Source organism: Argentina anserina, chromosome 1, assembly GCF_933775445.1.
Source record: "Argentina anserina chromosome 1, drPotAnse1.1, whole genome shotgun sequence".
Lineage (NCBI taxonomy): Eukaryota > Viridiplantae > Streptophyta > Magnoliopsida > Rosales > Rosaceae > Argentina > Argentina anserina.
In genome coordinates, this window is record NC_065872.1 from 8,804,579 (window position 1) to 8,820,258 (window position 15,680).

The 15,680-nt window shown below is 37.8% G+C and overlaps 3 protein-coding genes across 3 annotated transcripts; all 3 read left to right on the forward strand.

Annotated features, from left to right (window-relative positions):
* The first annotated feature begins 504 nt into the window (after positions 1–504).
* LOC126796709 (E3 ubiquitin-protein ligase APD2-like) lies at positions 505–2,400 on the forward strand. Its single transcript, XM_050523458.1, has 5 exons — positions 505–821; positions 1,077–1,219; positions 1,315–1,384; positions 1,740–2,055; positions 2,159–2,400. The coding sequence occupies exons 2-5, from the start codon at positions 1,130–1,132 to the stop codon at positions 2,238–2,240; spliced, it is 558 nt and encodes a 185-aa protein (XP_050379415.1). The 5' UTR covers positions 505–821; positions 1,077–1,129; the 3' UTR covers positions 2,241–2,400.
* Positions 2,401–7,568: 5,168 nt separating this feature from the next.
* On the forward strand, positions 7,569–10,744 carry LOC126783940 (metal transporter Nramp3-like). Its single transcript, XM_050509491.1, has 4 exons — positions 7,569–8,253; positions 8,804–8,940; positions 9,034–9,686; positions 10,257–10,744. The coding sequence occupies exons 1-4, from the start codon at positions 7,697–7,699 to the stop codon at positions 10,467–10,469; spliced, it is 1,560 nt and encodes a 519-aa protein (XP_050365448.1). The 5' UTR covers positions 7,569–7,696; the 3' UTR covers positions 10,470–10,744.
* A 487-nt stretch (positions 10,745–11,231) lies between these two features.
* LOC126783861 (FRIGIDA-like protein 3) lies at positions 11,232–15,029 on the forward strand. The gene is made up of 4 exons (XM_050509426.1): positions 11,232–11,415; positions 12,784–13,849; positions 14,050–14,210; positions 14,283–15,029. Exons 2-4 carry the CDS (start codon positions 12,805–12,807, stop codon positions 14,796–14,798), a joined length of 1,722 nt encoding a protein of 573 aa, XP_050365383.1. The 5' UTR covers positions 11,232–11,415; positions 12,784–12,804; the 3' UTR covers positions 14,799–15,029.
* Positions 15,030–15,680: the final 651 nt, after the last annotated feature.

Genomic DNA, 15,680 nt, shown 5'->3' on the forward strand with positions numbered 1-15,680 from the left:
CCAGTAGTCTGCCACAAATGTCACGGTTTGAACTAGTATACTGTCTTTCAATCCGTAAAGCCCAAGCCCATACAAAAATTTTCACTGGAAAGCTGAAATCGACATTTGACAATTAGCAGATTCATAATTCATCATTTCCCGATTCACCATGAAACTGAAGAGTGATCAAACTGAAACCGAATTCATAATTAACCCAATCAGTTTTGTTCTTTCACCTCTACTTGAAGTTGACCATGTTCCAATTCCAGATTTTGGAGTTTTGGATTACCCACACCGGCCTTCCCAACAGAAAAAGACCGACCTACCTTTCAATGCAGAAAGTCTTGCATTTCTTTTACCAGACTCTTCTTGAAAAGATGGTTAGTTGAGATTGTTCAGTAGTCCAGTAATATAAACTTAGCTACCATTCTTTTATCTCCCACCTTCTAGCTTCTTATAATTTTAAAGCATAATCTTCTTGGATTCCAACCTGGTTTAGCTTGCTAGGTAGGGCCATCTTCCTCATGTTCAAGCTAGTTTTTCTGCTTCATCCTATTTTATTGGTACAGGTTCTGTGCATTACCACATTGACTAGTATGTCGTTATCAGATATGGTAGTTAATAAGTTAGTATTTCATCTCAATGAGTAGCCAGTATCTTAACCAAGCATGGGCAACAACCATTCTTCCAATTCTCATTGAAGAGGTCTCAGTGAGGGTCTGGAAAAGACTGTTGGCATTGGCATTCATCCCTTCTGAGATCTAAATTGAACTACTTCGTTTCGCAGTGGATTCTGCAGAAGCAGGAATTTTAACTCAGCAATGAACTCAGGGTGTTTTGAGGTAATGCAGATTGCAGAATGCTTATAATTTTCAATTTTCTTGTGATTTTTCTGCCACCGATCATCTATCTCATGCCACTGGAGTTGATGCTAATGAACTTCTAACGTTGTGGGGCTATAACTCGAATCTTAAATCATTTGTACTTCGTGACTAGGAATCCACATTGATGTATCTTACATTATTTCAAAGAAGTTTATCAACTGATATAGTGAAATATTGTATAAGCCTATTCTAATCCTCTAATTCATAATGCAGGGCAAAAGCAGAACAGGTTGAGGCAAATCAGAGCTACAAGTTTGTTTCCCACAATGGATGGACTGGAATTCCCAAGGAAGCTTCTTCAATCAACTAGTTCTCAATCATATAATTTAACTGTTAATATTGTTAGTTCAAGCGATGTAAGACTTTATACATGTTCGTGAAATTTCTTAAATTTTTATATACTTTTTTATTTTTTACTATTTTCTAACAAATTGTGCTTGAATACTAACAGGATGATTTCGTAGATTGGTACGTCACGCTTACTTTTTTGACGCGTTTACTTGCATACATTACAATTTTAAGTAAGTATCTAGTATCTCCATACTTTTATCCTCTGAATTATTCATTAACATGTCTTCTGTGACGTTTAGTTATGTTACTAAATACTAAAACAAGGTAGATGTATATATTATTTCAGTCTCTGATAATATTTTCAATATAACTACCGATTTGTTATGGTTTGAACAATCATTGTCTTATTTGCTTATCATCTGAATACCGGACCTAAAAGATTTGAACTTTAATAATATTTTTTGACTAGATGAGTAGTAGATAGTGAACTAATTAAGATCTATATTTAGGCATGACTCGTCTGAGTAAGAGCAACAATATATACTTGTTCAAGACTAACCTTTTCTTTTCCAACCATTTTTGCAGCCTTGCTTGTAGTTGTTGTATACATGATAATGAAGTACATAAGCGATTATGAAGACGGGAGGAGCACTACAGAGAATGTTTTCGATCACACCGAAAGCAGCCCAGTATTACTGCCCGCGAAGACCATTCCGGTGACATACGGCACTTGTGATCACTGGGGTACAGAATCTGGAAATTGCGGCAGTACCAGCAGCATCACTAGCTCCTCCGAAGAGTTATACGATGGCAAAATATGCGTGATTTGCTACAGTGACCTAAGGAATTGTTTCTTAGTTCCTTGTGGTCACTGTGCTACATGTTATGACTGTGCACAAAGGTTTGTGGTCCTCCCGAAATCATAGAAGGAATTCAACTTGTGCTTTTTCTTTTTGTGCATGATGAAATTTGCTTATCTAACACTACATCTTTAATTGTTGCAGAATTTTTGAGGGGGAAAATAGAACATGCCCAATATGCAGAAGATTGATTGGAAAAGTAAGAAAGTTGTGTGTTGAATCCTAGACCTCCCGCTTTGTCTCTTTACTTGGTTTATGTGATTGTATTCTTGAGCAGGAAGTAATTATTTAGATGCCCCCCTTTTTTTGTCTATTAAGTTGGGCAATTGAGGCATAATTTCCATTTGGGTGCGGTTATTGTCATCATACGATCTACTTTGTTTATTATCTCTATTAATTTCACCTCATATTTTAAATTTAATATTAAATTTACTTATTTCACCCATTTCTTTTTCAAGTGTGTCCTTATATGATCTATCGAATTAAAAAGAAAGTTTTTAAAGAAAATATTTCAATTAATTTAAATTAATATAAAAATAATAATAAAGTTTCCAGTTATGTTTCTATTAATCTAATTCATATATTTCTTCTTACAATATTTCTTTTTATTAACAAAAAATAAGCTTTAGTGCTAATCTAATATAAATGTCAAAAAATCATAGTTTAACAACTTTGAGTTGTATAAGAAATTCTGTATATTATCAACTTTGAGCAATGAAAATAAAATTAATTTTGGTGTTAAATTTTTTTCTTGATGTTTCAAGGTATTATAAAAGATTTTATTAAGTTAACAGTAATGATTTATGATTTAAATAACGAATTACGTATGATTTTTGAACAGAAAATAGAAAAAAATTCATTAAGAAAAAGAAATATTTTCAGATTCGGATGGAAAAGATCAATATCCAATAACAAATTAAATATATTTTGTATACATATAATTAATTAATTAATTCTGTAATTTAGAAAAGTAATGTACATGATAGTAATTTTACACTTGTGTAATATAGTCTTTTAGTAATTAAAATTTTTATAGGGTGAACAAAATAGTTGATAGGGTGGCAATAGACGCACCCTCTCTATTTTCATCATAAATTCCTAAAACTTTCTCAGTACTTGTGTTATCAATATTGGATCGGGTAAGTGAGAACAACTGGACAAGTGAGAGACATAATGTATTAATCCATTTGTGTGCAAGTATTTTTTTTCCTCTAGTTTGTTCATTCGTTAATTCATGTAAACATTTCGATATGATAATTTGAATTTTCTAGGATTCATCGTTTTTTGGACTTAGAACTAGTTGGCCCTTGATCCATAAAAGGGAAAAGAATAGGGACACTGATTTAGATTCATCATCATTTTGGCCCAACAGAAACATGATGACTTATTGGCTTTGCATCGTGTGATGGTAGATGCATCGAATCGAAAACCTTCTTTTCGCTTATTTTCAAAGCCTAGCGTGTCTTTATAAAAATCCAGATATGCAATCATGAAGCAAAAACTTCAAAACCAAAACAGATATATTGAGATTGAGAGAAAGAGATGTCTAAGATTGAGCCACTTTGTAGGCACTGCGTTTGGGTCCACGAAAGGAAAAATTGGTTGATAGATCTGTCTATCATCTATGACAGAAGAATATATCTCATCCGTTTTGCTATCAACTTGGAACAAGCAAAAAAAAAACTGAACATTCAGAAAATGGTTGAATGACAATAATGTAGAGACGCCAAAGCTATTAATGCCGCACTTTAATAAACTAGCATGGTATTCAAAGGTCTGATCATCACAACAACTGAGATATACTCAAAACTATTTACTCGCTAGTCAATCGGAAGACATTTAAATTTGCATAATCCCAAATGTAAACCAACTCGAGCAATTAGTACATAAGGATCCGAACCGGACTGATCATAGCATTTAAAAAAAATGAGTGGGTGCTAAAATTTGAAAAAGAACAAAATGAAATAATGTTCCCGTCTGTTCAAAACTTGCACGTCAAGTCACTAGCAAGAAACTTAGAAGAGAGAATAAGTGCACAAAACGATATGCCTATCCTATCAATCACTCACAGGCTAAGCACCATGAAAGGCCCATTTCTCTTTTGTTTTTTTTTTTTTACAAAGAGAATGAAAATATATTATATATATTACATTTCAAAAACCTGCACGACTGTGTATCAAACGACAATTAGAGAGGGGGGAAACTTCCTACTTTGGCCTGAAGCACCAGGGAAAAAACGACACCACTTCCAGAAAGGGCATCTGCTGACGTCACCTCGTTAAGGAAATTCAAGTTAGCTTGTCGTTCCCGCGTTGTGGAGGTCACACGCAGACACGAGACCTCCACGACAAAACCGTCAGTTCGCGCGCAGACCCCACGCACTTAGGCGCCAGGCCACCACCAAAAACGCGAGCTTCCGGCGTCGTTTCAATAGCCTTAAAACCTGAAGGCACAGGGTTCCCATCCCTACGTGGCAAGTAACGGAGAGTTTTGAGATTAACACGGCTGCCTTTCCGTCAACACTTGCCTCGTTCCGTTGTAATTACGGCCTCCAAAATGATGCCGTCCTCCGGTCAAGTCGTTGTAGTTGTGGTGTCCATCATGAACCCTAACTTGGGTTGCTATATTTAGATTTTAGAAGTCGCTATTGCTTGACCATCAATGGAGTTGATGGATTTAAGACAAAAAAAGTTGGTAGAGGGCTAGAGGCTGTGGTGGAGAATAGAATTGAGGACAGTACGTATGAACAATAATGATGTATATTGCATCAATGCATCATTAAGAGGAAAAATGTTGATGAGTTTAGAAAAATTCTTATATAGTCACGGTCTTACAGACCATGTAATGGTACATATTACGGGATGATCTTTTTTTTTTCGCCCTAATTGAGTTTTTATTAGCTCAGACCAGCGTATGGTTGTTCAGGAGCATAAAATATTACTAGGTACTAGTTTGTGAATTATTCAGTACAAGTGACATTATAATGTCATATTTCAAGTTATTTTAAAAAAAAAATTTCTATCCTCAAAGTCTAATACATGCTTAGGTTCATGTTTCTGAGGTGTGTCTATATATAGTGTTGCTTGTGCCACAAATGCGTGTTTTCGACAGATTTGGCATCTTAGGGATATGAACTACTATTATGTATTAAACTTGCTTAAAAGCGGGCGGAATTGTCTTATAATGAACTACAAATGCCTTTTCATGAGTTTGATTGTTTCCTCACTGATCTCATGTTTATCGATGTAGTTCTTGTCTAATTTTCGGCAAGTTTTATTGAATTAACTTTTATTTTTTAAAAAAAGTCATATTTCAATATATAACTGATTTCATTTAAGTGTGGTGATAGAAATAATTGTTTCTACTCAAAATTAAAAAGTTAGGTTTCACCTACTATTGGGTCTTTTCGTATACGAGTGATCCTTATGTAGGGGGAGATATTCAACATTCAAAATGACAATCTAGCTTCCATGCACGTTTGAGATTATTTGCAAGAACCTTCATTATATGTGACTAATTGAGAGATTCCCAATCCATTAACCAAGGTCCAAGGGTAAGAGATTAATGAGTTAGTAACAAGTATAATTCATACATTAACCAACCATAGGTTAGAGATTAATGAAACAGTAACAAGTATATTAATACTTTTTGTTTAAAAGATATATAATTCATACTTGAGAGGAATATCTATTCATATATACCTCCAAAATGGGTATTCTAACATCTCCACTTTATAGTTTATAGGCCTGGTACAAATAACCAATTAGCTGTTTATATATACCTCCCTAAAATTCCAACAATACCCCTGGTTTAATAAATCAATAAAAACTTTTTTTAAAATCAATAAAAGCTTACATAAAGTTTTTTTTTGAATTAAACGCACTCATTTGTATTTTAGCAAGCAAAACCAAGATAACACATTTGAAGGCCGACAAAAATACCTATCTCTTCTGATTCAATAAATTAACTATCCCTAAGAAAAAACTAGCCAACCACTAGCTCTCTCTAAATAAAACTAGGCAACAAAGTCAAGATTCACCCACTTTTTCATGGTTATGAAACACAAAAATACAAGATACATATGATGTAGAAGACATGAATAAATTTTAATAACCACAACATTGTATCACTGCGACGCGATCCAATTTATGCATATACGACAGAGGGATCTCGCTCCATCTTTGTCGAGTTTCCTTAAGTGATAGCAACCATTGGATCTTGCAATGGTGGAGATAGAAGTGCCACTTTCTCCAAATAACTAGATACATCACAATCAAAAGCCCAAGTTATTGACCCCTTAGCAAGTAGGGTCCATGCCCAATAGAGGCTAGGAGTTGCAAGCGACGACAACCTCAAAAGTCCTCCACTGAGGTCACCGCTGCAGTGACCGCCATCTTCAAAACCACCTGTCATAACGCCAAGGGCAAGGCAAATAAGATGCCTTACGATGGGCCATCAATGCCAATGATAAAAGACGATGCCACCCCCCCCCCCCCAACAAACCAATCAGATATGCAACACACCTTAGTTGAAAACAAAGATGGATATTTGTGATCCATCACTAAACCCATGGAATTCCAACTCGTTAAAGAGGATAATAGAGTAGCGAGATGGCCGAGACACGAGAACCGACTGCGGCAAGGCCTGCTTGGAAAAGCACAACTTGCGCCGAGCCATAGGAGCGCACCGCAGGGACACCACCCCGAGAAGCAGAAGCACCTTGGGGGAGAAGGAGGGATTTGATCGGCCATCGACGATAAATGAAGAATTTTTTTTTGAGATATGAAAAACCCTAGGCGGCTAGGGCAGAGAGAAGACGATACTTATATATATATATATAGTGATTTACCTTTTCAATAGACTAAAAAAAAAAGTTTACATAATATTTGCAACCGTAGAAACTTTGATCGTAAGAAAATTGTAGAAAATCTTTGAATGATCGAAATTGATGATAATAAGATAAAATAACTGAAAATTGCTATGTGTATAGGCTATTCCAACTTTTAATTGAAGAACTCATCATCAACTTCATCTACCTTCCTCTTATACGTATCTCTACTATTATAAAATCGGCATCCAATGAAATCACGAAATTAAAATACTTAAAAAAAACACTTTAAACAAATTTCTACAAACCCGTGTGATGAAAATATGTGATTATTATATATTTAGGATTTAGTGTAATTTTGTTCTATAAGTGATTATAATACACACGTATGATGCATTTTACTTGAGATTTTCTCCTAATAATTGATTACAACCTATATGAGATGTATGAATAGAATCTCGTTTCATAATTTATTCATACTTCAAAGTGGCATTACACTTGCCTATAATTGTTTTTAGGCAAACCAATAGAATTATCCGATCGATTCCCACTTGGCAAAAGTGCAAAACAATGTGGAGAACTGTTCTTGTAAATTAAGCTAGCAGGTGCCACACATCAAAGACCACCCCACGTGTCAGGCACTCAGTCGCTCACTTAACAAAAAACCGTCCCGCAGCTTCTGCATTAAAAAAAAAATTAAAGAAATAAAAAGAAAAAGAGAGAAGAGAATAAAGGAAGAGAGGGGACTGGTAGTTCTGCTCCGACCTTCATCTCTCTCTACCATCTCAAACAACGCTGCATCGACACTCCACCGGTTACCGTACACTCCTCCGCAGAGAATCACAACTTCCCCGATGACGACGACGACGATGACGCCACAGGAGCACGACCAGCCGCTCCTCCACCACGACACCACCAACTCCTCGCTCTCCCACGACGAGCTAGAAGAGACAGCGTACGACTCGGACGACAAGGTCCACATCGTCGGAATCGACGACGCCGGAGACAGCGACGCGACGCCGCCGTTTTCGTGGAAGAAGCTGTGGCTGTTCACCGGGCCGGGGTTCCTGATGAGCATAGCTTTCTTGGACCCGGGAAACCTGGAGGGGGATCTTCAGGCGGGAGCGATAGCGGGAAACTCGCTGCTGTGGCTGCTGATGTGGGCGACGGCGATGGGGCTGTTGGTGCAGCTTTTGTCGGCGAGGCTTGGGGTGGCGACTGGGAGACACCTGGCGGAGCTGTGCCGGGAGGAGTATCCGGGATGGGCGGGGCTTGTGCTTTGGGTCATGGCGGAGCTTGCGCTTATTGGGGCGGATATTCAGGAGGTTATTGGGAGTGCGATTGCTATTAAGATTTTGAGTAATGGGGCCTTGCCGCTTTGGGCCGGAGTCGTCATAACCGCCTCTGATTGGTTCGTTTTTCTTTCGCTTTTTTCTTTTTCTTATCGACATAAACTCTGTCGTGAATTGAACTCACGGTACCTCTCTCAGTTACTAGTTACACGGTTCTTTCAGTTACGAGATTCGTAACTCTTCTAGTTACGAGTTACAAAGTCTATGCTGCTAGATCAACTGGTAGTAGTGTTTGCCACTTTCGGTGTTCTTGAAAACGGTTGTAGCCACTGTTGTTTATTTATTTTTTACTACGCAAGACTTGGGTTTTTGTGGACAGTCAAATTTGATGGCCTGTCCTTGATGTTTGGCTCCGGGAAGAATTGAACTCTGTTTTGGAGTCTGGAAAACCAGAGGAATTTTTCGATTTTCTTTTCAGAAGTTCTGGGCAGAAGTCGCAGAACAGATATATACTGTTGAGTGTTGAGTGTTGACTGATCTTTCTACTTTTCAATGGTCAAAAGATTATTTCTTTTTCCTAGGATAAGCTCCGAGTTTTTGTTTTTGTGTGTGTGTGTGCTGTTGTAACTTGTGACGATGATTAAGTTTTGCTTTGTTGGAATTTTACAGTTTTATCTTTCTACTCCTGGAGAACTATGGCGTCAGGAAACTGGAAGCAGTTTTTGCTGTTCTTATTGCTACAATGGCGCTTTCGTTCGCCTGGATGTTTGGTGAAGCAAAGCCTAGCGGCACTGAGCTTCTGCTCGGTATGTGAGTCTACATCTTCTGATTTTAGAAAAAATTGAACTTGTGTTTAGGAATAGCATCTAAATCACTGCCATTGTGGTTCTTCTTTGTAGGTATTCTGATTCCGAAACTTAGCTCCAGGACAATCAAGCAGGCTGTGGGAGTTGTGGGGTGCATTATCATGCCTCACAATGTGTTCTTGCACTCTGCTCTTGTACAGTCTAGGGAGATTGATCACAGCAAGAAAGGTCGAGTTCAGGAAGCTCTCAATTACTACAGCATTGAGTCCACCATTGCTCTTATTATTTCCTTCGTTATCAATCTGTTTGTCACTACTGTGTTTGCCAAGGGATTTTATAATACCCCACTCGCGGATAGTATAGGCCTTGTAAATGCAGGGCAGTATCTTGAAGAGAAGTATGGGGGTGGTCTCTTCCCTATTCTCTATATTTGGGGTATTGGTTTATTAGCAGCCGGCCAGAGCAGCACTATCACAGGTACCTACGCAGGGCAATTCATCATGGGAGGTTTCTTAAACCTGAGACTGAAGAAATGGATGAGGGCATTGATCACACGAAGCTGCGCAATCATTCCGACTATAATTGTTGCTCTTGTGTTTGATACATCAGAGGACACATTGGATGTTTTGAATGAGTGGCTTAATGTGCTTCAGTCAATTCAGATTCCTTTTGCCTTGATTCCTTTGCTTTTCTTGGTGTCAAGCGAGCGAATCATGGGTTCTTTCAAGATTGGCAATGTTCTCAAGGTATGCTTGCATTTACCAAGATTGGCAATCTTAGATTTTGTGTGTACAATGATGCCTGATGAATTTTCTGCCTATCAAATTCAATCAATTAAGCCCAGGTGTTTTTTGTATTAATGTATGCTGTGAATGCTGCCTTTTGCTCTTTTTGCTTCATGTTTGTGTCACCAGAACTCCAAGTGACCAGAATCTGTTTGTTTTCTCCCGATATTCCAAGCCAAAACTTTGTGCTGCACAGAATAGCACTTCTACCAAAATTAGTTCTGCAATGCTTTACTGTGTACTCTTTTGTGCTCCCTGTTACAGTTATTAGTCTCCATGGGTTTTAAAAAGAAACCGTTTTCAATTGGCATTCTGAAATGGAGTATGTATCAGCTTTTTGATTGACAACATTTCTCTCTTGTGTTCAATTGTAGCTGATATTACTTATTGCTTATGATGTGGCAGTTCTTACGTCTTAAATCCTTGTATAACTAGCAGCTAGGGATTTCTCTTTCTCTTTTGTTTATGAGTTAAATACATGCAAAGTAATGGACTAGTTGCTCACATCGTGTTGCTTGTTTTCTATGATAGATGGTTGCATGGCTTGTGGCTGCACTGGTGATGGTAATTAATGGCTATCTCTTGGTGGACTTCTTCTCCAATGAAGTGAACGGGGTGTTGTTTGGCTCTGTTGTGTGCGCTTTTACTGCTGGATATGCAGCGTTTATAGTCTACCTTGTTTTCCAGGGCATGACCCTTCCAAGGTGGTCTAAATCAAAGAGTGTCACGGACACACTGAACTGAATTATCATCGAAACAAAACTCAGTCGCGAGGGAATTCTGCTGTATACTAATGCCGAATCTTCAAAGGCTGTCAGGAGTGCATATATGGTATAAACACAGCTTTTGCTGATTAAGAAACATAAGCTCATGTTTCTTCTGTATTATAGTTGGTGTTGTATTCAGGGAATAGAGAAGGCTAGGTTAGAAAAGCTGGTCATGCAGTCATGACCTGCCAAAGTAATCAACATCATTGAAATTGGCCTTGGACACTACTAATCTATATGATCAATGATACATCTTTTCATCCTGAAAGCTCTCTTTTTGTTGAATTCAAATGTGATTTTCATTTATCACATATGCGAGTGAACATGATATATACTCAGGTTTGAAGAACTCAAATTAATGGATACATCAAGTTATGGTTAAATTTACTATCAAATTGACGGAGTTACAAACTTCTTACTTCACAATCTTAGAAGGATGCTGAGTTAATAATCTTAGAAGTTGGAACACATGTAGAGTAATAAAATGTAGTCGGTCTTTATATACGTACCATGCATAGTGAGATGTTCCTTTGGCTGCTCAGTACCAATGGCTTGTAGTCAATGTAGTGTGTGAAGGAAAAAGTTACCAGTTTACCACTAGTAACAGAAGTACTGTATAGATTGAGTCGGGTCAATACGACCCGAATTGAACTGGTTGGGCCCGATAAAAGGTCCATGGCTCCAAGCCTTTCGGAGTCTCTGCGGTTAAGCTCCGTTAAACCAATCAGAAGCTCAAAACGGTTGGTTCATTACAAGAACACCAAACCTCACTCCCCAGAAAAAATCCTACTCACAAGTCTCTAATTACATTTTGATCCTTTACCCATTCCTCAAATTCACCTACTACTTTCTGGGTTCCCTTTCGTTTTTTTTTTTACCTCGGCTCCGGTGACTGTATATTCTCAGTGCTTTTGCTTCACAAGGTATACGCTTCTACTTCGTTTTGATTCTTCCCTATTATTTAAATTTGTAGATTTTGATTCTTATTAATCTTGCATGGATTAGAGGTATGAAATTTTGCTGAGGACCTAGGTTGGATTCGTTCTTTGATTTTTTTTGCTGGGGATAATTGAATTATTTTTCAGCGTGGTTCTGGAATTAGGTTTATAATTGCATGCGAATTATGATTTGGGATTGAAATCGATTATGAATTTTATGATCAATATATATTTGTGCTTCAATTTTGGGGTTGGAGTTAGCTTTCGTTGTTGTATGAAATTCGTATGGTAAAGTTTGTGAATTATAATACAGAATATGAGAGATTAAGGTTATTAATGCCCTTATTGATTAAATTATTGCTTGGTAAAACAATGTTTGATGTGGCATTGATTGTTTCTTGAATAAGAGATTCCATTTTTGAGTGTAGAATTCAGGAATTGAGCTAATATATTTATGGATAAAAGGGTGTGCTATGAAAATGTATAATGGAACAGCAAGTGTTTCAAGTAGGGAGTGTTTCGTTTTGTATGGAGGATTCAGGATTGGGGTTTGCAGATGGGAGTTCGGTTATACACTTGTATGCAGCAATGAAGAGAAGAGAAAATATTTTATGAATGTTAGTTGTGTAATGAAAAGTGTAGGGAACAAGACTACTTTAGTAATGTAAGGTGTAATTAGGTCTACCTCAATAATTGACACAATGAGAAAGAGATGCAAATTCTAACAAAATGAAGTTAGGTCTGAAATTCTGAGCTTCGGTTGTTAATCTCCTCATAATATTAGCGTTAGTAGACTGTTTGCTAAGCTGAGTTGGCTATTGATTGAGTCTTTCGATGGACTCAGGTCTGTTCCACAAGAGTCGATTGACAGAGGTCAAGACTTTGCTTAACGACAAACCTAAGTTGGCCCCTAAACTTGACAAACCTAATTTTTTTGGGCACTCCATGTAGATAGACATGGTAGAATGGGTTAACTCTATTATATATATTTTTTCAAGTTCTAAGTTAGTCCCAACTCCCATACGTTTCTAACTAAATTTGAGCAAATGGAAACCTTCCTTGATGAAGCTTTTCTCAAAGGTTTTAGTGTGTTATCTTCCTTTTTGTGCCAAGAATCTTTAGTTTCATTTTGAAATCAGTTATCTTGCTCAAGATTAAATTCACCGTGGATCTATTTCTAACATGGCCTGCATCAAATTGAATTTATTGTACCATTGTTTTAAATATGTTTTTGGAATGACAGAGCAGTTCCATTGATTATATCTGGTAACGTAGGGTAAATTTACACGTTCTTTTCCTTTAAATCAGTTATATCAGTGATCTTATACAGTTTTTTTTTTCTTATTGACACAGAAGCCAACATTTGCAGTAACAATGGCTAATGCAGAGCAAGCGGCAGCACATGAGACATCACAGTCTCTGATAGATCAGCTTGGTATGGCATTACTGGAACTACATGCTCATAATCACACCTCCGAGGACAGAGTTGAGTGGACTGAAGTTGAAGAGCACTTCCACAACCTTGAGATGACATTGAAGAAACAATCTGAAGAGCTTGAAGCCAAGGAGAAGAAATTTGAGGAGCAGGAAGCTGAAACCTTTACTTTGCTTGTGGAGAGAGAGGCTACTGTGATTGCTAAAGAGCAAGACCTGCTGGATCGGGTGCAGGAGCTAAAAGATGCAGCAGTTGCCGCTATTGCAGAGGCATGGGACATTCACGAGGCAAAAGTTTTGGAATTGATGAATAATGGGAATAACAAAGACAGCAAGGTAAGCAGGTCACTTGGTGATACAAATTCAGCACAGGAAGATATACCTACTAGAAAAAGTGATAATGCTAAGGGTATGGCTAGTGATATTAAACCACGCCCAGAACTGAGGCAATTTTGTGAGCAGATGGATGGTAAAGGGCTTCTGAATTATATTGTTGAGAATTTAAAAAAACAAAATGTTGCTCGTCAGGAACTCACTATTGCACTAGAAAGTGCAAGTGAACCAGTGCAATTGGTGCTGGATTCACTGGAGGGGTTTTACCCTCTTGATGTAACTAACCAACCAGAGGGTAAGAAGGATCCTGTCCTTCGGGGAAAGTGTAGATCCTGTCTCATGCTTATGGAAGCCTTGACTACCTTAGTTGCAAAGGCTGATCCAGGTGCTGATCGCCTTTTGAACCCTGGGATCAAGCAGCAAGCCAAAGCAATTGCTAATGAATGGAAGCCTAAGTTGTTTAGTGGAGGTAATGATGCTGCCAATGGACTGTCATTGGAAGCAGAGGCATTTTTGCAGCTTCTTGCAACTTTTAGGATTGCTTCTGAGTTTGATGACGAAGAACTCTGCAAGATTATTCTTGCAGCAGTTGCTCACCGCAGGCAGACACCTGAGCTCTGCCGCACCCTTGGTTTAACACACAAAATGCCAGGTTGGTCATCCTTTACCCAACTGACCCGATGCAGTCTGGAGGCTAACCACTGTTTCCATAAGATGTTCCTTAAGTAGTTAGCGAAGCTGATAAATAAATATAGACTTTTGATTGCTGGTTAAGTTTAATTCTTCTCTGGTAAGATGGGCTACGTATTTTTCAGATGCACGGTTTGTTTTATACTCCATTATTCTCTGCAGGTCTTGTTGAATCAATGATCAGAATTGGGAAACAAATTGATGCTGTGCATTTTATTCATGCCTTTGAACTGTCTGAAAGTTTCCCGCCTGTACCACTCTTGAAGACATATTTGAAAGAACTGAGGAGGAATTCACAAGGTGACGGCAATGGAGACGCACAGGTAGGTCTTCGTCAACCAAATGATCAGATGTTTTGTAGGAATATTTTACTGATGTTTTCTGATAAATTGTAGGAGGATGTTAATGCAAAAGAGCTTTCTGGTCTGAAGGCTGTAGTAGGGTGTGTTCAAGAGTACAAGCTTGAAGCTGAGTACCCCCTCGATCCACTGCAAAAAAGGCTTGCTCAACTAGAGAGATCCAGAGCTGACAGAAAGAGAAATGGTGACACTGGTAAACGCCAACAAGCCCCAAAGAAGCAAAAAGCCACAGGAAGATGGCATGGATACCGTGGTGGGCCTGGTCTCGCCATTGCCTCGCCCTCCACTGTCGCTAGGCTCGGCCAAATCTCTTATGCTGATAGGCCAGTATACTCCGGGTTGTCAGAGAGGTATGGTCTCGCTGGTCCACGCACCTACGATTATCAAATACCAACCCCGCCAGCTTATACTCCACAAGCTAGTGAACAAAGGCTATACTACTACCCCACAGATGACAGAGTCGTACCAACAACTTCATATAACGCGGCTCCTGTTACTTATGGCAGCTACATTGGTACTGGATTGCAGTCTCCACACCAGGCTTACATGTAATCCTCACCGGCAACAACTATTATAGACACCTCGCCGCTCCAGAGTTGACACTCTCGAATCAGATATAACCATTTTGAATCTTCCTCATCAGGGATTGTATTTTCAGTATGCCTTGCACCTCAATATTTGGCTATCTGAATCCGGTGCCTATTATATTCAGCCGATACCGATTTGTTAAAATTCTGTTGTAAATGAGGGAGTCCTGGTAGATAGAAAGAAATCATCAGCCAAATTTATCAATCAAAATTTTGCAAATGCTGATTATATTCGTGTGTGTGATTATATTCAGCCAAATATATATATATATATGTCCCTATCAAGAGTGAAACTTCACTCCGAAATTTTAGAGTGAAGTTCTAATTTTGGCACACTTTTCGGTCAAATTTTTTCACCATAAGTGATTCAATATTTAGGTATGTTATTCAAGATCATCTCTACAAAGTTTCACCAAATTCGGATATCGTTAAGGTATTGAAATTAGATTAAATCAATTAATGAATTAAAATTGTTCAACGTGAACCGTTCGTGTAAATCTCAATTTTGAAAGCTCAAACCATTGTCAAATTGGATGAAATTTTGTAGAGATGATCTTGAATAACATACCTAAATATTAAATCAATTATGGTGAAAATATTTGACCGAAAAGTGTGCCAAAATTGGAACTTCACTCTAAAATTTCAGAATGAAGCTTCACTCTGAATATGGACTGTATATATATATATATATTTTTGTATGATAAGAAAAAAGAAATCTGAATGCCCAACAACTCACCACCTACTTCGGTTGCAGGGTCTATTTCAAAAATATATAAAATAAATAATTTTGAAAAAAAAAATTCAAAAAATAAAAATAAAAAATTCAAATGAGAAATTTGGTCAGCAA

Bases quoted from the DNA above. Each gene is read 5' to 3' on its own strand.
- LOC126796709 (XM_050523458.1), top strand. From the start codon at position 1,130: ATGGATGGACTGGAATTCCCAAGGAAGCTTCTTCAATCAACTAGTTCT. The intron at 1,220-1,314 runs GTAAGACTTTAT...GAATACTAACAG, and splicing joins ATATTGTTAGTTCAAGCGAT to GATGATTTCGTAGATTGGTA. The intron at 1,385-1,739 runs GTAAGTATCTAG...CCATTTTTGCAG, and splicing joins TGCATACATTACAATTTTAA to CCTTGCTTGTAGTTGTTGTA.
- LOC126783940 (XM_050509491.1), top strand. From the start codon at position 7,697: ATGACGACGACGACGATGACGCCACAGGAGCACGACCAGCCGCTCCTC. The intron at 8,254-8,803 runs GTTCGTTTTTCT...GGAATTTTACAG, and splicing joins GTCATAACCGCCTCTGATTG to TTTTATCTTTCTACTCCTGG. The intron at 9,687-10,256 runs GTATGCTTGCAT...TTTCTATGATAG, and splicing joins AGATTGGCAATGTTCTCAAG to ATGGTTGCATGGCTTGTGGC.
- LOC126783861 (XM_050509426.1), top strand. From the start codon at position 12,805: ATGGCTAATGCAGAGCAAGCGGCAGCACATGAGACATCACAGTCTCTG. The intron at 13,850-14,049 runs GTTGGTCATCCT...TATTCTCTGCAG, and splicing joins TTTAACACACAAAATGCCAG to GTCTTGTTGAATCAATGATC. The intron at 14,211-14,282 runs GTAGGTCTTCGT...GATAAATTGTAG, and splicing joins ACGGCAATGGAGACGCACAG to GAGGATGTTAATGCAAAAGA.